Below are 24,218 nucleotides of genomic sequence, written 5' to 3' on the forward strand. Positions count from 1 at the left end.
CTGGATGGATATCCTAGCAGAAAAGACTGTGGAACTGCAATGGCAGGTATTCTTGGGAATAATGTACAAGGTGCATAAGGATTCAGAAGGCTCGATTTTCAGAAGGCATTTGATAAAGTCCCACATAGGAGATTGGTGGGTAAAATTAAAGCTCATGGCATTGGGGGGAAGACATTGATATGGATAGAAAACTGGATGGCAGATAGAAAGCAAAGGGTAGCGGTGAATGGGTGTTTCTCGGAATGGCAGGTGGTGACTAGTGGGGTGACACAGGGCTCCATATTGGGACCACAGCTGTTTACGATTTACGTCAATGATTTAGATGAAGGCATTGAGAATAACATCAGCAAGTTTGCTGATGATACTAAGCTGGGTGGCAGTGTGACATGTGATGAGGATGTTAGGAGAATTCAGGGTGACTTGGATAGGCTGGGTGAGTGGGCAGATACTTGGCAGATGACGGTTAATGTGAATAAGTGTGAGATTATCCACTTTGGGAGTAAGAACAGGAAGGCAAATTATTATCCGAATGGTGTAGAGTTAGGTAAGGGAGAAATACATAGAGATCTAGGAGTCCTTGTTCATCAGTCACTGAAGGTGAATGAGCAAGTGCAGCAGGCAGTGAAGAAGACTAATGGAATGTTGGCCTTTATTACAAAGGGAATTGAGTACAAGAGCAAGGAAATCCTCTTGCATTTGTAAAGGGCCCTGGTGAGACCACACCTGGAGTATTGTGTACAGTTTTGGTCTCCAGGGTTAAGGAAGGGACATCCTGGTTGTAAAGGAAGTGCAGTGTAGATTCACAAGGTTAATTCCTGGGATGGCAGGAATGTCTTACGCAGACAGGTTAGAGAGACTGGGTTTGTACACCCTGGAATTAAGGAGATTGAGAGGGGATCTGATTGCAACATATAAGATTATTAAGGGATTGGACAAGATGGAGGCAGAAAATATGTTCCAGATGCTGGGAGAGTCCAGTACCAGAGGGCATGGTTTGAGAATAAGGGGTAGGTCATTAAGGACAGAGTTAAGGAAAAACTTCTTCTCCCAGAGAGCTGTGGGGGTCTGGAATGCACTGCCTCGGAAGGTAGTGGAGGCCAATTCTCTGGATGCTTTCAAGGAGGAGCTGGATAGGTATCTTATGGATAGGGGAATCAAGGGATATGGGGACAAGGCAGGAACCGGGTATTGATAGTAGATGATCAGCCATGATCTCAAAATGGCGGTGCAGGCTCGAAGGGCCGAATGGTTTACTTCTGCACCTATTGTCTATTGTTTATATCTTTGGCTCAAGCCTGTCTTGTGTGGGGGGTATATGGATGGAGATATCTGTGGTGTAAGGGGAATTGTTAGTCAGTTAGTGGATTTGGTGGGAACAGTCACAGACTGTTCCCGTTTCAGTGACTAACTAAGTAAGCCCCGGGTGCTTGGATTAAAGAGTTTGTACCGTACGGTCTCTGAGTGACTTTATCCGGATTCGACTTCCACAGAATAGGAGTGGTTTTAAAGGGCTGGGCTGCTAGAAGTTCATTACCAGACCTGGAGTGATTGCAACTGGGTCTGACAGAGACATAACTGGTACTTATGGGCACTTTCAGTCTCACTCCTACTATATCCCACCTTCCCTTATACAGGTATGTAATGTCTAAAGGACCAGTCTTTGAGTAAATGAGACTCACCAAACTTTCTCCTGACTGAATCAATGGAATCTCCGAGTCTCTTGAGTCAGAAGGCTTTCTCTCCAGTTAATGCTCTCAGTCCTCAGGCTGGTTCACTTGTTGCTGTTCCCTCGTCTTAAGCCGTGGTTTGCTTCTTGTTGGTGTTTTTCTTCAAATAAACCTCTCACCGCAGGTCTAACTTTAACCAGAGAGACAATGAAGCACAATAACAATAAAAAGGAGAACCAAACATTTCAGGTTAATGTTACTAAGAACAAAACGTTGAAGGCTGATATAATGATCTCAGTAAACATTTTTCTATTGTCACTCACACATCACAAAACAATATGGGATAAGGAGGAGCTATCATTCAGTCAGGAACAGAATTAGGTGATACGATCCATCTGGTCTGCCCCCACCATTCAACCACAGCTGATTTTCATTCCAACACCATATTCCTGCCTTCCTCCTGTAACCCTGAGCTACTCAGCAATCATGAATATGTTAATCTCTGTCATAAATATACCCAAATGGCAGCTTCATCCAACCTCTGTGGCAACAAATTCCACAGATCAGACATCTTCTGGCCAAATTTTTTCTTCACTCAGTTTTAAAGGGAAGCTTCTTTATTCCGAGACTGTGCTGTCAGACCACAGTCTAATGGAAACATTCTTTCCATGTCCACTGTATCCAGGCTTTTCAGCATTTGGTAGGTTTACTTAACCATACATCCCTCCACCACCCACACCGTCCCTCTGAACTCCATTGAGCACAGGTCCAAAACAATCAAATGCTCCTCATACATAACCCCGAACATTCCTGAGATTATTCTTGTAAACCTTGTTCACAACAACTGTACTGAACACATTTCTAGGAATAATAAACTAATTGGCACCAGGGTAATTTGCAGGGAAAAGTTGTGGTTACTTTATTGTTCAACTATCACAGAGTGAGCCATTTCCACTTCCACATTAAAACTGGTACATTTCAGGAAACATAAACCAATCCAGAGTGAATGTAATAAAAATAAATTGGAATTACCAAACTACTCAGCATTTAAGGAACAGCTGTGGGGAGAGGAACAATCTTTACAATTCAGGTTAATAACATTTTGTCAGGATGACTTCAAACATTTTCAGTTTTTAGTGCAGATCTCCAGCAACTTGAGATTCTGCCCGATTTCCACCACTTTATCCAGATTTGACTTCCACAAAATGCGAGTGATTTTAAAGGGCTGGGCTGCTGGAAGCACATTACCAGACCTGGTGTGATTGCAGCTGTGTCTGACAGAGGCATAAATGGTTCTTCTGGGCTCATTCAGTCTCACCAACTATTTCCCACCTACTATTGTACAGGTATGAAATGTATAAAGGACCAGTGTTTGAGTAAATGAGACTCACCAAACTTCTTCCTCACTGACTCACTGGGAACTCTAAGTCAGCTGATTCAGAGTTGTTCTCTCCAGTTGATGCTCTCAGTCCTCGGGCTGGTTCACTTGTTGCTGTTCCCACAACTTTAGCCATGGTTTGCTTCCAGTTGGGGTTTTTCTTCCAATAAACCTCTCACCGCAGGTCTAACATTAACCAGAGAGATAATGAAGCACATTAACAATGAAAAGGAGAACCAAACATTTCTGCTTAATGTTACTAAGAACAAAACTCACTGAAATTTAAACGTTGAAACCAAATATAATAATCTCAGTGAACAATCTTTTATTGTCCCTCACACATCACAAAACAATATGGGATAAGAAGGAGCCATCATTCTGTCATGGTAATGCATAAGACACAGGAACAGGATTAGGTGATTTGATCCATCTGGGCTATAAACGTGCAGGAGCAATGTGTGGTTAAGTGCCATGCTCAAGGCTACAACACACTGCCTGGCCTGAGGCTCAAACTCATGACCTTCAGATTGCTTAACCACTTGGCCACGTGCACATCACAGAAACCACTCTCCCCCCTAGAATTTCCAGTCCCTCGGTAAAGCAGGCAGTGAAATCAAAGATCCCCAAAACCTGGGACATTCTCCTTTCTCACCCACCCCAATCCGGGAGAAGACACAACAGCCACAAAGCTCACGGACAAATGTGAGCAGCCTCAGGAAGTGAGGCGAGTTGGGGGAAGTTAACGGGACTCAGTGACCAATGTCAGATCCCCCAACACAACATAGAGGAAGCATCCTGACCCATCCGGGGACTCTGAGCAAACACCATGTCATCTTGCATCACAAAGTGAAGGGCAGGGCTGATCGACGGTAAACAGCCTCACATGACCTGTTGGTGGGTCTCCCATTTCAACTCTGCAGAAATAGACAGCCTGGGCTCCAGGCTTGGATCATTCAATGCAGATTAAGTGAAGTCTACACATTTTTGACCAGCCCAGATAATCAGAACATAAATGAGTAATTGGTCCTCAGTTCGGGGCTCACGGCCAACATCGGATCTCCCCGCTCGGGATCGGTCTCAATACTCACCGATGGGAACGCAATATCTTCAGCCCACAGACAGTGATCCCGACCCCTGGCTCCCCCACCCAGGAGGTGAGGACCCTTCCCTCGATCCCACAGATGATGCACTTCAGCACTGAGCGGAAAAGAAAACACCGCCCGGCCGGAGACAGTGAACATGCGCGAAGTGAGTGTCACATCATCCGGAGGGCAGTGCCTCAGAAACAGATGCACAGGTGCTGCCCATCTGCTGTTAAATGGGAGGGGCAAACGGGATCACGTGACCAGTTGGGTCTCCCACCCCAGGCAGAGTTTTCCAGCTACCCACCACTCTGTGTAGAGAAACAAACTTGCTGCTTACATCTCCTCTCACCATAAATATATTAGACATTTCAACCCCCAGGAAAAATAGATTGTCTGTCCACTCAGAATCAGAATCAGGTTTATTATCACCGGTGTGGGTCATGAAATTTGAAAACCATGCAGCAGCAGTTCAATGCAATACATAGTATAGAAGGAAAAAAAACCAAAATAAAATAATAAAAATAAACAACTAAATCATTTACAGTATATCTGGGACCCTTACTCTTTGTGATTTTGATAAATGACCTGGATGAGTAAGTGGAGGGATGGGTTAGGAGGGATGCGTTAGCAAGTTTGCTGATGACACAAAGATTGGGGGAGTTGTGGATAGTGTGGAGGGCTGTCAGAGGTTACAGTGGGACATTGATCGGATGCAAAAATGGGCTGAAAAGTGGCAGATGGAGTTCAGCCAAGATAAGTGTGAAGTGGTTCATTTTGTTAGGTCAAACATGATGGCAGAATATAACATTAATGGTAAGACTCCTTGGCAGTGTGGAGGATCAGAAGGATCCTGGGGTCCCAGTCCATAGGACACTCAAAGTTGCTACGCAGTTTGACTCTGTGGTTAAGTAGGGCATATGATGTATTGACCTTCATCAATCGTGGGATTGAATTTAGGAGCCGAGAGGTAATGTTGCAGCTATATGTGATGCTGGTCACAACCCACTGTGCTCAATTCTGGTTGCCTCACTACACGAAGCATGTGGAAACCATAGAAATGGTGCAGAGGATATTTACACAGATGTTGCCTGGATTGGGGAGCATGCCTTATTAGAATAGTTTGAATGAACTCGGCCTTTTCTACTTGGAGCAGCGGAGGATGAGAGGTGACCTGATCGAGGTGTATAAGATGATGAGAGGCATTGATCGTGTGGAGAGTCAGAGACTTTTTCCCAGGTCTGAAATGGTTATGAAAAGACAGCACAGGTTTAAGGTGCTGGGGAGTAGTTGCAGAGGAAATGTTACGGATAAGTTTTTTTACTCAGTGAATGGTTGGTGAGTGTGTGGAATTGGCTACCGGCAACAGTGGTGGAGGTGGGTAGAATATGGTCTTTTGGATAGGTACCTGGAGACACTGGAGAAAAATAAAGTCATACTAGCTTAGAAAAGTAGGGGGCTATGGGTAACCATAGTAATTCCTGAGGTAGGGACATGTTGGCACAACTTTGTGGGCCGAAGGGCTTGTATTGTGCTGTAGGTTTTCTATGTTTCTGTGAATAAATTAAAAATCGTGCAACAAACAGAAATACTATATATTTTATATGTGAGGTAGTGTTCAAGGGTTCAATATCCATTTAGCAATCGGATGGCAGAGGGGAAGAAACTGTTCCTGAATCACTGAGTGTGAGCCTTCAGACTTCTGTACCTCTTTACCTGCTGGTAACATTGAGAAAACCACATGCCCTGGGTGCTGGAGGTCCTTGATAATGGACGCTGCTTTTCTGAGACATGGTTTCTAATCCTCTGGTAATCTTATAAACGTCCATCCAGTCTCACTCCAGCTGGCACGACTCCGGAGAAAACGACACAATTTTGTCCAACCTCCCGTTAAAGCTCAGGCCCTCTAATCCAGGCAATATCCTGGTAAACCTCTTCTGCACCCTCTCCAAAGCCCCGATATCCTTCCGAGAATGGGAGCGACCAGATCTGTATGAAACATTCCAGATGTGGTCTAACTAGTTTTATAAAGCTGCAACACAACTTCCCGACTTTTGAACTCAATGCTTCAACTAATAAAGACAACCATGCCATTTGCCTTCTTAACCACCCGATCAATCTGTGCAGTCTCTTTCATGGAGCGATGAACTTGGAGTCTAAGATCCCTCTGATCATCAACAGTGTTCAGGGTTTTGCATTTAACAGTGTACTGTCTCATACATTCGACCTACCGAGCTGCCAAGATGATCATCACTAATCAAATCTCACTGAGATTTCTCAGGTCCTGTTGAATTTATTGCCAAGTGCACAAGTACGGGAACGTACAGGTACAGAGAAACACTGACTTGTGGCAGCATCACAGGCAAGTACATTCAGATAACACACGGGACACACACTATACGATTCTCTGTCAGTAACAAGATAGAAACATGTTTACGTCATCCTGCTAATAGGACCAGAACAACAGGGGCTGTGCGGCGGCTCATCTCAGACGGTTCGGTGTGAAGGTCTCACAACCCGGACCGACCCCGGCAGATTCTGTGAAGGAAGCGAGGCGAGGCCGCCAGTTCGGGAAAGTTCATCCCCTCCCCCTTCAGGTTTCACCGATCACCTTGTGTTTCTCTCTCCCTCCCCACCCCCACCTTTTATTCTCCAGTCCTGCCGAAGGGTTTCGGCCGGTAATGTCGACTGTATTCTTCCCCTAGATGCTGCCCGGACTGCTGAGTTCCTCCAGCATTTTGTGCGCGTTGCTCGCATTTCCAGCAACTGCAGATTTTCTCTTGTTTGAGTTCGGGAAAGTTAACTCACTACCCAACGTCAGACCTCCCCGCTCGGAACCGGCTTCAATACTTACCGAAGGGAAATTGTTGGTGTTGCCCCGCAGAGAATAATCCGTCTCCGGCTCCCCGTCCAAGGGGGCGAGAAGCCCCTCCCGATCCCGATCTCACCGCCGACCCGCTTTCACAAAGAACGAAAAAACACTGCCTTTCCCGGGAATGTGAGCATGCGCAATCTGCTTATTGCGTCACGGGCGTTGGGCGGAGCCTCGGAAAATGCTGACGATCCGCGGTAAAACAGGATCACGTGACTCGGTGACTGTTCCTCCCCCTTCACATATTGCCCGACCCACCGCCGCACTTCCCAAATTATTTCATTATTTCCCTATATTATTTCCATATTTACACCAGACTCGTATTTAATTTTTCCCTCCATATCTTCCCCGATCCCTTTCCCTCCAGCCCCAGGTCACAGAGTTCTCAGAGTTATAATTTCGATTCCCATCCCATCCCGACACACAATTCAGACCCACACAGGAAATGTGCGGGTTTCAGTAAAATCAGTCTATGTTTATAAACACTTAATTATTAGCCCAGCCGTTAAACCGATAAAGCTCGAGTACAGCAGCACGTGGGTGACGTTACACACCGCGCCCGTCAGGGCAGATCCCGGTGTGGGGAGCCCATGTGTGACGTCAGGCGAGTGGGGGGAGCTGTGTGACGTCACCTGTGGGGAGCGCTCGTATTTAAAATCACTTTAATGGATTTTTCGGTGGGACAACAACATTAATCACGGGTTTCATCACTGAATCCAGTGTTGTAAGATGTAAAGTCCCCTGTTATGTGTCTGGCTGTGCCGTGTTGTCGGTGGAGTGGGCAGCGTAGTGTTTGTCTCGATTCGGGTCACAACACCAGAATTGCCAGCGGGGTCCACACACAGTGTATTAGTCAACAGAAAACCTCTCGTCCCTGCAGTCTTTGTCTCCTGGTAAACTCAACACCCTGACAGTGTGGACCATAGATACCCCTTCCTCTCAGAGTCAGGGGATCATTCAGACAGCTGACCGCTGAGAGGAATTATATTTATTGGTCATTAAATTTCGCCCAGATTCGTTTGGACGGATTCGATGTGGAGTTCGGGGTGTCACAGTGAAAGGGCCGAACGCTCTCCGTTGTCCAAGCATCCTTCCAGGTGAGGCGACACTTCACCTGTGAATCTTCCGGGGTCGCCCGTTGTGTCCGCTGCTCCCGATGCGGCCGCCTCTACACTGGTGACACCGGCTCCTCCGCAGTTGTGCGGGGTAGGAGTGTTTTTTCTGGGGGTGGGGGCGGTCGATGATATTGTTCCCTTTTGTGCGGGAGGGGTGGGTTTTGGGAGTTTGATGATCGGGATGCTGTCTTTTTGAAGCGGGAGTTGAGGTGGGAGTTTGATTTTTCTCTCTGAACGACTTTCATGCTCTTTCTTTGTTTCGTGGTTTTCTGGAGAAGAGAAAAAGCTCAAGAATTGTTTACGGATACCTGCTTTGATAATAAATTAACCTTTGAACTATCCGCTCCGAGCGGGACTTCCTGGTGTCCAAACAGTTTCATTCCGATTCCCTCTGGGGAATCTATTGATGTTGAAAATGATCATTTCATGATAAGGAATGGCTACAAGTGGCGGATGCAACTTGTTCATTATCTGATCCAGAAACACGTAATGCCCAGATTGAAAAAGAATTGCTCAGCATTATGTTTCCTTGTGAGACATTTCATCAGTTTGTGTCAGGGCAATCTTTTGATGTTGAAAATTATCATAAACCTCTGATTGCATTGTTTTATGCGGGAGGTGGGGTGGGAGTGTGGTTTTTCTCTCTGATAGATGCTGCCCGGCCGGCTGAGTTCGGCCAGCGTTTTGTTTGTGTTGCTCTGAATTTCCAGCATCTGCAGACTTTGTCGTGTTTGTGATTTACCTCTCCGTTGTCCCTCCCGCCTCCGGTCACTGGTCCCTCTGTAGGGACCTCCGGCCACGGCTGGTGCAGCCCAGAACCTCCTGCTAAACGCAGGCGCAGTGCCGACTGGAGCTGTCGCCGCGGTTCTTCTGTCAGTCAGGCGTCCGTGAAGAAGGGTCTGATCTCGGGTCGGTTGTGGAAATCGGGGGCCGGTTGCCGTCGAATCACAACTTTGTGGGCCGAAGGGCCTGTATCGTGCTGTAGGTTTTCTATGTTTCTATGAAAAGTGCCGGGAACGAGTTCTGCCGGACGGCTGGAGGCTCCGGGCTCTCCGGTCCTGTAGCCCCGGTTTTAGCTTTGCGCCCGAGCCCGGGCTGTGGGATCAGTTAGTTGTGGTTCCCAGGCTGGGAGGGGTTAGGGGTGAGTAGGATCTGTCTGTGTGTGTGTGGGTAGAGGTTATGGGTGTAAGTCGGGGGGGCGGGGGGGGGAGAGGGATGGGGGGTGTGTTGCTGTTGTGAGAAAGTGGGATGATCGGACGTTCCGTGACCCGGGTCAAATAAAGTTGTGAACGGGGGAGGATCTGCTCCGTTGTATCGGACGCTCGAGTGTCCTTTCAGGAAGCAGCAATTATCTCTTCAAATGAATTACTGTCTAATCTTGCTGTTAACATTGTGTTTGTTACAAAGCCCCAGTGTCTGGAAGAGCTGTCACCCGTCATGGGCTAGTTGGTGCAGATTGGGATGGCGGTGGGGTGTCAGTGACCTCTGTATCAGAGAACAACACGGGTTTCTACATCCTCCTGTGAGATATAAATGTCCTCACAGTGGATTGCGCGATCAGCTGGCATAGCTGGAGTTTGCAAAGGGAAAGGGAATAGGGAAGGGGGCTGAGGAGAGAGAGTTTTAGTCAGCAAACAATTGTCCGGGGTGGAGGGGTACAGGAGATGTCTGATAGATCGTTTTACAGTAATTGTATTTTTATATAATCTCACAGACGGTGACTGAGGAAGAAGCTTGTTGAGGGAGGATACCCGGAGGTGAGCAGGTCAGTACACGGTATCAGGAGAGTGACAGTGATGTGATTTCCTGTGTCACGGGTACAGACAGTCGTCTCCAGTGGGAAGTTTGTGTGGAGATGCAGCTTCCCTGGAGGTGGAGGAAAGAGGACACACCAACAGGTGGAACCAGCTGTGGGAACACATGGTTTGTCAGGTCTGAGGACGAGCTGAATGTACCATAACTTTAAGACTGTATCAAAAAACCATTCTGAGGGTATTTGAATTGTCAGAAGCAGGGGAGATGTGATCACATGTGCAGAGGGCAGGGGTTGTGTCTGCATCAGACCCTCAGTGAGATGGTTCAAGTTACAATGTGCAGGGATGAAATCACGGTGTTTGGGGCCGGATTTAATCACTGATTCTGAAACAGTGAGAGGGTTAGTTTTGCTGTACAGCCGGCAACATTAATGGAAGAACACACAGGAACTTCATCAATTGCCAGTTGTTTAGCAAAAATGATCAATCTCTACGTTACCTTGACAGAAACAGATACTCACAGTGGTGACAAAGGGGTTCAGTCTGGTTTATTTCAGGTTGGAGAGGGATGTGGAGTTTTGAAATCAATGCCTTGCGGTGCCACCATAGTTAATTTAGCATGTCCGGCAGTGGTGGATCACACAGCACGGAAACAGGCCTTTGGCCAGCCATACCTGTTCTGACCATCCACTCACTGTCTACACTGGTCCCATTTATCAGCACTTGGTTCATAGCCCGACTGAATCTCGGCAGTTTCAATGCTCATCCTGTTCGTAAATGTTGTGAAGGGACCTGCCTCCACCACCACCTCGGGCAGCGAGTTCCAGATTTCAGCTGCACTCTGAGTGAAAAGTCTCTTCCTCAGATCCCTCTAAACCTCTTCATCCTCCGCTTAAATCCATCGCCCTCTGATCTGTGACACATCTGTCCCAGGATTGGGGCCGATATGGGCATCAGTGAGGCCTTTGATAAGGTTCACATGGTAAGTTGCTGTGGAAAGTCAGATCACACGCGGATCCAGGGAGAGCTGGCTCACTGGATGCACAGTTGTCTTGATGGCAGGAAGCAGAGAGTGATGGTGGGAGGCTGTTTATTGGACTCGAGGCCCGGGCCTAGTGAGGTTCCCCAGGGTTACACGCCCCATTGCTCTCAATTACTCATTGATATTTAATGATATTTGCATTTGCACAGTTTGTTGAATTCTATGCTTCACCTGATCTTCTCATTGATCCTGTTACTATTCTATAGATTTGCTAAGTGTTCCTGTAGGAAAAACAATCTCAGGGTTGCATGTGGTGACATATATGTACTCTGATAATAACATTTACTTTGAACATCAAACTTTGCTACTTGTCATCTAGATCAATAATTTGATTAAGAATGTACAGGGTATGGGAGAGTAGGTTTGCAGCAAGTTCAAACAATTAGTTTTTCTGAAAGATATTATGTATAAACACTCCGCTCTGTTTCCCTCTCCGCACGTCGACCACCCCTCGCATTACTGTCTTCCTTCTCTGCCTCGTCTCCCTCTCACCCTCAACATTGGACATATGTTCAGGGTGAAAGTGAATTATTTTCGGGGAATTCTTCACCTCAGTGGTTGGTGAGAGTGTAGAATGAGCTGCCAGTGGAAGTGGAGGATGTGGTTTTGATTTAGACACTAAAGAGGAATTTGGGTGAGGACGTGGATGGGAGGTGTATGGAGGCTCTGGTGCAGGTAGCTGAAACTAGGCAGTAACAACAAAAACAGGTCGGCATTGACTGGAACGGCCAAAGGGCCTGTTACATTGCTGGCTGCTCTCTTTGACATCCAGTAATATAGTGATTTGTAACTTTCCACAATCAGTACTTTGCTGTTTATGACTGAACCCAGACATTTACCCAAAACAAGAACTGTAAGACTCTTGGTTGGCTACAAAAGGCGTTTACAAGCTGTGTTTCTTGCCAAAGGGGTTGTTACTAAGTACCGAACAATATAGGGCGCCCAAACTTTTGCTTCGGGCCCTTTTCCTTTTTTGTTATTTTGAAACTGTAAAAGATTGGAAATTAAAATGTAATCTTGCTTAAAATATTAAAGAAATGTGTCATCTTTGACTTTGTTGCCTTTTGGAAATCAGGTCATCTTTTACTCGCTGAGCTATTCACAGGAACAGAAATTTTGACCAGCGGGTGCCCAAACCTTTGCAAGCCACTGCTGGACTAAGTGCTGTAAATGTAGGACGGGACCACGTTGAAAAATAAATGTGCTAGGTTTTCCAAAATTGACCCCATCCATCCCGAGGCCACGAACATATCAATCACCCCTCAGATATGTTTTCATCCAAAATGAAGAGGATTCAGCACACTCCATGTGTGTATATGCAATCGTGATAAGAAATACAGACCAGAACACGTACATGAGAGGCCAACTCAGAAAAATGAATCACCACTCTGGAAGACAAACATTAACCAATGGATGGGAGACATTAACCAATCCATGGGAGACATCCCAACGATCTGAGCAGACGAGATGGTGACAAAGGAGCCCTGAATAAGGACGTTCACTCCCAATGTCATTCTTCCTCAGCCAGAGATTTGAGGGGCGAAGAACATCTCAGACAGAACTGCAGTCAGCTCGAATTCTTCAGGAAATTCAAGGGACACATCTTCACCCAGATTGATGACAATTTGGAACCCATCACCACAGGGAGAGTGAGAGGTGAACAACAGGGGAGGATTTGAAAGATCTGTTGTGGACAGAATCAGGTCCAGCCGGCCTGAGTTGACACACTCTACTGTACACTAGGTGTGTTATAGAATTCACTAAGTACCAGAGACAGTGTTTAAAATACAACTGATTTATTTGTCACAGATCTAGTCCCATTAAAGGTGAATATGCAGCAGATGAAACTCCTCCCATGCCCAGTGACCAGGGTGCAGAACTGGGTGTGGTCAGCAGCAGCAATAGTTGCAGAGTTCAGCACCGACAGACACTCTCGAAATTGCATTTAGCAATGGTGATGGACAAATATGCAGCATGCAGCTCATTGAAACTTTCTCCCCAGTGTGAACCCGGTAGTGTGTCATAAGTGTAACACGCTGTAGGTTTCACTGCTGATGCAGTGGACTCTCTGCAATGTTTCACTGCTGAGTTAATGGCTTCTCTGCAGCAGCAATGCTTCGAGTAAGACTAGAGATAACAGGGTTTTGGAGTGTGGGACTATCCAATGACAGAAATGTTCTTCCTTGTGAGTCTGGAAGAGAGATTTCCATGTGTCTTTTGCTGGGGAGAAATGAGAAGAGAGAGTGGGCCCTTTTTCTTTCTTTTTGATTACTTCACTAACCATATAGTCAAAGTAAGAATTATACATCTCAGTCATTTAATCACATATTGTGTACTGTTTGTTATTTCAGGGTACTGATTTGTAACAGGGGACACATCACACAGCATCCACCCCAAACAAGATTTCTTAAGTTTGGTCGGGCTGGGGGGTTATCACCCCCTATATTTAGCTGTTAGCCGAAGCAAGAGTTGCATAGGGTTAGATTACTGAGTGAATCGCTTCCAAAATAGTACACAGCAGGTGAACGGTCTCTCCCCCAGTGTGAACTCAGTCATGCACATTAGCTTGATTTCACAGAGAGAATCTCTTCCCAAAGTCTGAGCATACAGATCGGCCTCTCGCCCAGTGTAAACTCGTTGGTGTCTCTGTAGTTGAGATGTCCGAGTGAATCCCTTCCCACACACTGAAGCCTGAATTATGCTTCACCGTACGGTCCGCATAGCTGCGTATCTGATGCGGCAACCCTAGGCCATACCGTACGCCGTAGCCTAAAGAACACCTTATGAAAATGTAACTGTGCGTCACAGACCGTGAGAACTGTGATCGGTCTGCTTGGTAGCAGCACATTTCCTCCGAGGTATTTCCTGTTGCTTCGAAGTTGGAAGATGGACCAAATCGAGGAGAGGTTACGTGAGGAAGTCAGAAAATATCTACATTTGTACGACTCTCCATTGGTTACACTATAAAAGACTTGCAAATGGCATGAAATTCGTGTAAAGAAATTTCCACAAACATCGGTTTGGACGTCGTGGACTGCACAAAGAAATAGAAAAGCTTCTCTTTTCTGCGCTGCAGTAATTTCAATAAAAGTAACTCTTGTTCAACATCAATTAGCTCCAACTCCAACAAGATGTACTCAGCAGTCGCGCCATCGTTCCCAACTCCAGATGAGTCAATTCAATACAGTGACATAGAACCCCAACACCAACTAGCGCTTTGCCAGAGCAATGCAGACACACAAACTCACAAGTAAAAATGCACACAACGGTGTAGGCCACTTGCATGGCGCTACTGTGTATGCTACACTGTAGCGTCTACGCAGAGGTATAATTCAGGCTTGAGTCTGTGAACGGCCTCTCCCCAGTGTGAACTGACCAGTGTGCTTGCAGGTGGTATGACTGAGTGAATCCCTTCCCACAGTCTGAGCAGGTGAATGGCCTCTCCCCGGTGTGAACTCGCTGATGTACCTTCAGTTTAGATGACAAAGTGAATCTTCACTTGAGATGACTGAGTAAATCTTTTCCCACAGTCTGAACAGCTGAATGGCCTCTCTCCAGTGTGAATTCGCTGATGTACCTTCAGTTGAGATGACCGAGTGAATCCCTTACCACAGTCTGAACAGGTGAATGGCCGCTCCCCTGTGTGAACTCGCTGGTGTGCCAATAGGTGGGATGACTGAGTGAATCCTTTCCCACAGTCTGAGCATGTGAATGGCCGCTCCCCTGTGTGAGCTCGCTGGTGAACCATTAGGTGAGATGACCGAGTGAATCCCTTCCCACAGTCTGAGCATCTGAACGGCCGTTCCCCAGTGTGAACTCTCTGATGTACCTTCAGGTCAGGTGAACAAGTGAATCCCTTCGCACAGACGGAGCAGATGAACGGCCTCTCTCCAGTGTGTACTCTCTGATGTACCTTCAGTTTAGATGACAGAGTGAATCCCTTCCCACAGTCCGAGCAGGTGAACGGCCGCTCCCCAGTGTGAACTCGCTGGTGAGCCATTAGGGTGGATGACTGAGTGAATCCCTTCCCACAGTCTGAGCATGTGAATGGCCACACCCCAGTGTGAACTGACTGATGTCTCAGTAGCTGTGATGACAAAGTGAATCCCTCCCCACAGTATGAGCAGGTAAACGGCCTATCCCCAGTGTGAACTGACCTGTGTGCTTGTAGGTGGGCTGACTGAGTGAATCCCTTCCCACAATCTGAGCAGGTGAACAGCCTCTCTCCAGTGTGAACTCGCTGATGTACCTTCAGTTTAGATGAGCAAGTGAATCCCTTCCCACAGTCTGAGCAGGTGAACGGCCTCTCCCCAGTGTGAACTCGCTGATGTACCTTCAGTTCAGATGAACGAGTGAATCCCTTCCCACAGTCTGAGCAAGTGAACGGCCTCTCTCCAGTGTGAATTCTTTGATGTACTTTCAGTTGGTATGAGCAAGTGAATCCTTTTCCACAATATGAGCAGGTAAACGGTCTCTCCCCAGTGTGAACTCTCTGATGTAGCTTCAGTTTAGATGACTTAGTGAATCCCTTCCCACAGTCTAAACAAGTGAACAGCCACTCCTCAGTGTGGACTTGCTGGTGAACCATTTGGTCAGATGACCGAGTGAAACCTTCCCTACAAATTCAGCAAATGACCAGCCTCTGCCCCAGTGTGAACTAACTGGTGTGTCCACAGGTGGGAAGACCAACTGAATCCCTTCTCACACACAGAACAGGTGGATGGCCTTGTCCCAGTGTGAACTTATTGATGTCCCTTCAGTTGAAATGTCCATCTGAATCCATTCCCACTGTCGTACCCGTTTAAAATGACAGGTGTGCCAGTCGGTCAGATGATAGAGTGAATCCCTCTCCACAGTCTGAGCAGGAATGCTGATCGAGTGAATCGCTTGCTCCACTTCTTAAATATCTGGACAGAGACAGCAAAACTGGTGTGTTGTGTTTTAGATTTCCGTAGAGAAATTCCTTGTGATTTGTAACCTGTAAAAAGATTTACAAAATCCATCAGTGGGTGTAGGACAGCATTTCAGATGAGATCACTGAGTTGTCAAGCTGTGAACTGACATCACACAGATACAGTGAGGTTCAACACAAGTTGGAGAGAGAAATCATCTTCCAACTGGGCACAGTGCTGGCATCTGGAATGACCATCAAACTCTCTCTGATGCTCTTCCTGTCTCTATAAGAATGGGGCATTTCTGTCATCTCCAATCTGTGACCTGGCTCAGTTTGACTCTCTCCATTGGTATTATTCCCTGTTCCCACTGAGCTGCATGGGTTCCTGGCCCCACAGTAACTGAAGCACTCTCACCGAAAAAGCCAGCAGTGCATTCCACACACTCACCACTCTCTGTGTAAAAAACTTACCCCTGACATCCCCTCGGTATCTATTTCCAAGCACCTTAAAACTCTGCTCCCTTGTGTTAGACATTTCAGCCCTGGGAAAACAAACCTCTGGCTATGCACACGATCAATGCCCCTCATCATCTTATACACCTAAAAAAGTCTCTAAACATAAACAAGGAAATTACACATTGCTTTGAGGATTTGTTGGAAGTATACAAGATGATGAGGGAGAAGATTGGGTAAATAAATGCAAGCAGCTTTTTCCACTGAGGTTGGGTGGGATGACAATCAGAGGTCATGGGTAGGTGGGGAAGGTGAAAATTTAATCGGAATATTTGGAAAAGCTCTTTACTGAAATGGTTGTGAGAGTGTGGAATGAGATGCCAGCACAAGTGGTGAATATGAGCTCGGTTTCACCGTTTAAAAGCAGTTTGGATGGGAGCCTGGATGGTAGGGGTATGGATTTGTGTAAAAATGGCCCAAAGGATATCGGGGACCAAATTCACCACAACCACAAACTGTTCCTGCTGCTACCATCCAGGAAACGGTACCACAGCAAAAGGACCAACAGGCTCCGGGACATCATTTTCCACCAGGCCATCAGACTGATTGATTGATTTCTATGTTTTCTAGACTGTCCTATATACAAACTAATTATTATAAATCAATTTCAATTACACATTGCACATTTAGACAGTAATGTAACGTAAATATTTCTACTCCTCATCCATATGAAGGATATTTGTAATAAAGTCAATTCAATTCACCCTCTCCACTATCTGTTCTGTCAATCTAGCTCCCATTCCCCCTACAACTTATTTAAACCACATCAACCCCCCCCCCCCCCCGCACTACCTCTAGCAAGCCATATCACTAGGATATTAGTTGCCTCTTGGTCTGTTCCCCTAACTAACAAATCTCCTATCACCCCTTTGACTTTCCTCTGTCAGGCAATTACCCCCAACAGTGTCTAAAGTGGTCCACCTGCTGTTGTGCGGGATAGCAACAAAGTACTCTGCGATGGCTATTTAACCTCATTCACCTGCCTGACTCTCACACAGTTTCCTGTGTCCTGCACCTTGGGTGTAACTCACCTCTCTTCATGTCATATCTATCACCCCCTCCAACTGCTGGATGATCTGCAATTCACCCATTTCAAGATCCAACTCCTTAAAGTGCAGGATTACAAGCTGCAGCTGGATGTACATCTTGTAGGTGAGGACATCAGGGACACTTGAGCTCTCCCCTCCTTCCCTCCAATATCCCCTCTAATTTGTAATAACTGATGTGCAGATAAATCTTGCACTGTGCATTTTTTTTACCCAGTGACAAGATGTGCACAGTGAATTTTATATAGAGAGGTATTCATTTTCACAGCTAGCAAATCACTGTCAATAGGAACTTTGATCTCCTCTGGGTTTGATCGAGTTCATCTGCACTCTCACACAACCTATGTAGCAGGCCTGGAACGGGTAATGAAGGATTTTCTCACCAAAGCTTTTGCACATTGTCCATATGTGATTTGCTTGCTAAATTATGCTTTAAAAAGTCATATTTCCAAATAGCACTCCATTTCTTCCCACTTGCAAATTCTCCAGCAACTTTAGCATCACCACAATGCACACAGGTAACACCAGTTTCTGTATTGTACATAAATATTTCCCCTGAAGTCTCCCCCAAGTGACTAACGGTGGTGAACTCAGTGATGGCAATGCCAATGAACATGAAGGGAAGGGCAGTAGTTTGTCTCATTGGAGTCTGGCACATTTGTGAACTGGAAGCTACTTGTTGCCCAGGGCAAGGGTGTTTGATATCATTATGTACCCAGAGAGAATGGGACAAAACATGTTCTCACCGGTAGAAAAGTCCAGAGCAAGAACACACACAAAATTCTGGAGGAACTCTGCAGACCAGACAGCATCTATGGAAAACTGTACAAAAGCTGAGTTCATCCAGCAATTTGTGTTGCTTGGATTTCCAGCATCTGCAGATGTTCTCTTGTTTGTGATTGGAGATAGAACAAAGGTGATTTTCTCAACTGGTGATATAAAAGATTTTGTTCCCTTTCTCCGAGTTCCTAATCCTTGCATTTAGATAGCTGGAGCTCAGCTCTGTCTGAGAGATCCATCTGTTCCCATTCCCTCATCGGCCGGAAGCTCCCCGGGACCCATGTACAGATCGTGGGGCTGAGAGAGAGGGGAGAGAGCAGGAGTGTCCCGGGATTGCGGGTCACGGTGTCCGGATTTCACAGGAATCGTCCCTCAGTCGGTGTTTAAGATAAAAACACAGAGAATCGATCTTACCCGCAGACGGTATTTCCAAGGCCTTCTGTGTACTGTGCGCGTGCGTGATACTTGGTGACGTCATCAGCTCTGACGCCTGCGCATCTGTTCGGTGCTTCAGCGACAGCGAAATTTTAAACGCAGCGCCTTATGGGTAATCACGGTGCCAATTAAATATTTCTGCAGGCTCTGGTTCAATATTCATACCTCATTTTTTTCGTGTGTGTATAGAAAAATCTGCAGCTGTTTTAACTCAGAAAGCTCCCATAAACAATATACTCGATATCAACGTGTATCCAATGCCAAAGTAAAATGCAGATATAAAACACAGGAGATTCTGCAGTTGCTCGAAATACAGAGACGCACACACTCAAAATGCTACATTTTCCAGTGGATTTACAAACCTCTCCTCTCACTCACTTATTCCGTGGATTACTGAACTTTTCCACTTTACCATCTTACGACTTTAAGCATTGTTTCCCAAGCTTGATAGTTTGGGAGCTATATATATGCACAACACTTTGAACTTCTATTTATTTCGTTTAATCTTTTATATTTGGAGTAGATACAGATAAAGCTAGTGGTTTTCACATCGAAACCAGACTCCATTAGTGATCTATTGCTGCTGGTACGTAACAATTGTGCTGTCTGAGGCACAGTCCTTTAAAATTGGTGAAAATGACCCAAAACGTTGAAAAGAGCGGGGAAGAAGGAGTTTAACCAACTTCGTCCGGAGCCCTGAAGAACGTCACAACCGCAGTGAGCTCATCGTCTTATTCAGCCCGGAGAAAATCATGCAGGAAATTCATGCAGGTGTATAAGATGATGAGAGGCATTGGTCGTGTGGATAGTCAGAGGCTTTTTCCCAGGGCTGAAACGGCTAACACGAGGGGGAATAGGTTTAAGCTGTTTGGAAGTAGGTACAGAGGAGATGTCAGAGCTAAGGTTTTTAAGCAAAGAGTGGTGTGTGTGTGTGGAATGCACTGCCAGCGACGGTGGTAGAGGCGGATACAATAGGGTCTTTTAAGAGACTCTTAGATAGGTACATGGAGCTTAGGAAAATAGGTGGCTATGCGGTAGGGTAATTCTAGGCAGTTTAGAGACTAAGTTACATGGTCGGCACAACATTGTGGGTCAAAAGGTCTGTAATGTGTTGTAGATTTCTATGATTCTATGAAATTCAAGGGAAATCTCCTATTCCACGGAGTGGTGACTAGTTGCAACCTGTCATCTCAGGGAGAGTGAGAGGGGAATGGCAGGGATAGATTTTGATATTCTGATATGGAACAGAAACATGGGCCAGGAACAGAATGGCCGAGTGGACTCTCTAGTATACACAGTGAGTGTGGTAGAGACTGTAAGTACCTGACACACGGGATTTGATACAGACTGATTTATCTTTCACAGATCCACAATATTAAACACCAGTCTAGTTTAAGGCTAACATCAGCACCAGACTCCTCCAATGCTCAGTGACCAGGGTTCAGTCCTGGGTGCGATGAGCAGCCGCAAGAACTGCAGAATCTGACAGTAACAGTCCCTCATGAACCTGCAGCTGCCTTCAGTCACCGTGATGGTTAAACATTTAACACAGAGCTGGTTTGAACTTCCTCCCTGATGTGAAGTTGCTGGTGTTGCAGCAGCTGGGATGACTGAGTAAAACTCTTTGCTCACTCCGGACAGAAATGTGGCCTCTATTTATTGTGAACTCACCGGAGCATCACAAGGTGGGTTAACTGAATGAGTCTCTTCCCACACACGGAGCAGGTGAACGGCCGCTTCCCAGAGCGAAGCTGTTGGTGTATCTGCGATGGCTGACTGAATCCTTTCCAAAATGAGAGCCAGTGAATGACGTCACAGTGCTCTGAACGTCATGGCGGTGTATCCAATCAGATCACGGACATGGACACATGGATCACTCCTTGCAGCAAGTGGGGCGCTGTCTTCTCCAGCATCTCCGCCTCCACATTCAAGGATCGGTGGCATTCAAGCGCTGGTGAACTGACAGATACAGCGGAACTAACGTGCTGTTGTGTTGGGATTCCCATACACAAATCTTTTGACTTTTCTACACTGCTAAAATTTTACAAAGCACGTCAGTGGGTGAAGAACAGCAATTCAACTGAAATAATTTGAGTCTTCATGGTGCCTTCTGATAAAAACAATGTCACAACTCAAAACATTTTGAAGGAACAAAGCTTCCCAATGCCATTAGGCTTTACAATTCAACCGCCAGGACTTAAGAACTTTTTAGAAGCTATTATTAATGCTTTTTGAGATAGTGATTTAGATGCATATCATATTTTTTACTGAGTTAAGTATTGTATGTAATTAGTTTTGCTACAACAAGTGTATGGGACATTGGAAAAAAAAGTTGAATTTCCCCATGGGGATGAATAAAGTATCTATCTATCTATCTATCTATCTATCTATCTATCTATCTATCTATCTATTTATCTATCTATCTATCTATCTATCATCTTTTAACTGGCCACAGTTCCGGTATCAGGCACAATATCAAACTCTCTGCTTCCCTCTCTGTGTCAAAATGGATCATTCCTCCCCTTCATCAGACTGTGACTTGGCTCAGTTTGTCTGTCTCCTTCGCATTCTGAGCATGCGCCACACACCTACTGAGATCACATTTTATTTACACGGCTGTGACTAGAGACTTTCTGATTATTATGTATCTCCCGGCATTTGACGGTGGTAAACTCAGAGTCAACAATGGTATTGAAGCTCAGGAGTAGGTGATTAGGCTTTTTCGTTGGAGATCGATAAACTGCCGGTAGTGTGTGTCTGGATGAGTGGGTCGTTTTCAGACTGGAAGGAGGTAGCGTTTGGAGTACCCCAGAGATCAGTCCCTGACCACAGTTGTTCACAGTTTAATGTCCTGGCGGAGGCAGCGAGATGTGAGATGCCCCAGTCTGCTGGTGACGCAGAGAGTGGAGTTGGGGGAGGGGAGGCCATTCACATGCAATTTCGTAGCTTTGCAATCAGTACATGGTGCACTGTGGGGAGCAGTGGCGGGTTCCAATCTGCTAATTAGATTTGCTGACGGCACTACATTGATCCGCCGGATCCCAAATAATAACGAGGCAGCCGACAGAGAAGTCATCACCCCGACACAGTGGTGTCAAGAAATCCACCTCTCCCTCATTGTGGCAAAACAAAGGAGCTGGTTGTGGATTACAGGAGGAATGGAGACAGGGACCAAATTCAACATTTCCAACTCTGTTATTGACACAAAATGCACATTTTTATATTGATCATGACAAAATGTATTTTTTCATACCGTTAATGACATAAAGCATATTTATAGATTGTTACTGACAGAGAATCGTACAATTTGTGTTCCGTGTGTTATCTGAATGTATTTACCTGTGATACTGCCACAAGTCAGTGTTTCTCTGTACCTGTACCTTCCCGTACTTGTGCACTTGGCAATAAATTCAACAGGACCTGAGAAATCTCAGTGAGATTTGATTAGTGATGATCATCTTGGCAGCTCGGTAGGTCGAATGTATGAGACAGTATACTGTTAAATGCAAAACCCTGAACAGTGTTGATGATCAGAGGGATCTTAGACTCTAAGTTCATCGCACCCTGAAAGAGACTGCACAGATTGATCGGGTGGTTAAGAAGGCAAATGGCACGGTTGTCTTTATTAGTTGAAGCATTGAGTTCAAAAGTCGGGAGTGGTGTTGCGGCTGTTACGAGCCTGCGGTCGTACTGTGACTGTTTCTTTAAGAGCGCCGGCATGAGGAGGCGGGATTATGACGTCAGTCACAGGCTGACAGCGCTGACTGTGGACTGAACCATAAGAGAGAGAGAGCGATCGGCAGACAGGCAGTCGGCCAGTCTAAAGAGAGAGAGAGAGAGACTGGAAAAGCTGATCGCTTCAGTTAGTCGCAGCTGAAGCTTGGAACTCTCCTATGCCCACAAGAGTGGGTTGATCATCGGTACACGGAACCACAACGAATGTGTGTGGCTGTCACTTCGTATAATCCATAGGAGTGGGTTTTGGAATATATTGTGTTAACCCTTGCCTGGGTATGTTGTGTGGTAACCCCTGGAAGACGGTATTCCTGTGACAGGTCACTTTCGCTGATAACTCGTCTGTGGACAGATTCAACGGATAAGAACTTCGTCTACGGTTATTTTGAAGTAACGGACTTTTCTCTACGTTTCACCCTGGATTACAAATATCTCTCTCCCTTCATTTATTCCGTGGATTTCTGAACTTTCCTACTTTACCATCTCAAGACTTAAAGTTTTGTTCCCTCAGGCTCGATAGTCTGGGAATTATATTTACACATATATACACAGAACACTGTTAACTTTCCTTTATTTCATTAAGTTACTACATCATAAGTAGATACTAATAAAGAGAGTAGTTTTAACATCAAAGTCAGACTCCACTGTGAACTATATTTCTGCTGTTTCGTTTCTAAAACGTTTCAGTTCGTAACACAGTTTTATAAAAGTAGTTAGACCACATCTGGAGTGTTTCATACAGTTCTGGTCGCCCCCATTCTCGGAAGGATGTCGGGGCTTTTGAGAGGGCGCAGAAGAGGTTTACCAGGACACTGCCTGGATTAGAGGGCATGAGCTGTAACGAGAGGCTGGACAAACTTGTGTTGTTTTCTCCAGAGCGGTGCAGGCTGGGGTGAGACTGGATGGACGTTTATAAGATTACGAGAGGAATAGATAGAGTGGACAGACGATATATTTTTCCTGGGGGTTGAAATGTCTAATACATTTAAGGTGAGAGGAGATGTGAGCGGCAAGTTTGCTTCTTTCCACAGAGTGGTGGGTAGCTGGTTCTCCGTCTGGGGTGGGAGACCAAACCGGTCACGTGATCCCGTTTCCTGTTCACGTTTTTCCGCAGATCTGCAGCATCTGCGGGTCACTTTACGTGTACGTGTAGCTTCATCTTTCCCCGTTCAGACAAGGCAGTGAGATCCGGATCTGTCACGTCCTCTCGTTGTGGTGGGCAATATGTTTTTTTTTCTGCAATATTTTCAGCATGTTTCATTCCACTGTTTTTATCTGCTGAAGTGCAGCCGATGTTTCTGGGTGTCTGACCCATTTATGTGAGAATTTAGCCTTCACTGCACTTCTTCCAAAGCAACAACCCAGTCAGTCAAATAGTCGACACAATTAAAATAGTTTATTACATTAAAAAATATTTTTGTACTATTTATATAATTTAACTACTTAAAATGTATATTTTTATTTTAAGTCACAATTGTTAAAATCTATTGTTATGAATTAGGTTCTACTGCTGCCGCAGGGACAACGAATTTCATGACATATGCCGGTGCTATTAAACCTGATTCTGATATTGATATGGGAGACCCACCACCGGTCACCTGTTCCCAGTTACTGCAGATCGTAATGTGAGTTTCAAGCCTTTTCCATATATTTGTATTCCACAGAAATGACAACAGTTAAGTTTCCTTCTGAGGTTCCAGAGCAGAAGCTCAGTCTGTCTAATATTTCCACACAATTAAAATGGGGAATTTCTTTATTCTCATCATGTAATGAGCTACAGTGAAAATCTTGCCTGACGTACCATCCACACAGATGGATACATTTCAACAGTACAATGAGCTGATATACGACAAAACAATAACTGTAACAAAGCATTATGGCTGCAGAGAAAGTGCAGTGCAGATA

General features: G+C 45.6%; 1 protein-coding gene and 1 long non-coding RNA gene across 2 annotated transcripts; both read right to left on the reverse strand.

Annotated features, from left to right (window-relative positions):
• Positions 1-1,717: 1,717 nt before the first annotated feature.
• LOC140723047 (uncharacterized) lies at positions 1,718-7,114 on the reverse strand. Its single transcript, XR_012097791.1, has 3 exons — positions 6,982-7,114; positions 3,059-3,231; positions 1,718-1,857 (listed from the first exon to the last, which is right to left on the reverse strand). It is a non-coding gene; the product is annotated as an uncharacterized lncRNA (long non-coding RNA).
• Positions 7,115-14,385: 7,271 nt separating this feature from the next.
• Positions 14,386-18,623, reverse strand: LOC140723056 (uncharacterized). Its single transcript, XM_073037673.1, has 2 exons — positions 18,558-18,623; positions 14,386-15,888 (listed from the first exon to the last, which is right to left on the reverse strand). The coding sequence occupies exon 2, from the start codon at positions 15,496-15,498 to the stop codon at positions 14,386-14,388; it is 1,113 nt and encodes a 370-aa protein (XP_072893774.1). The 5' UTR covers positions 15,499-15,888; positions 18,558-18,623.
• Between the last annotated feature and the right edge of the window lie 5,595 nt (positions 18,624-24,218).

The sequence above is a fragment of the Hemitrygon akajei genome, unplaced genomic scaffold (assembly GCF_048418815.1).
Source record: "Hemitrygon akajei unplaced genomic scaffold, sHemAka1.3 Scf000099, whole genome shotgun sequence".
Classification (NCBI taxonomy): Eukaryota; Metazoa; Chordata; class Chondrichthyes; order Myliobatiformes; family Dasyatidae; genus Hemitrygon; species Hemitrygon akajei.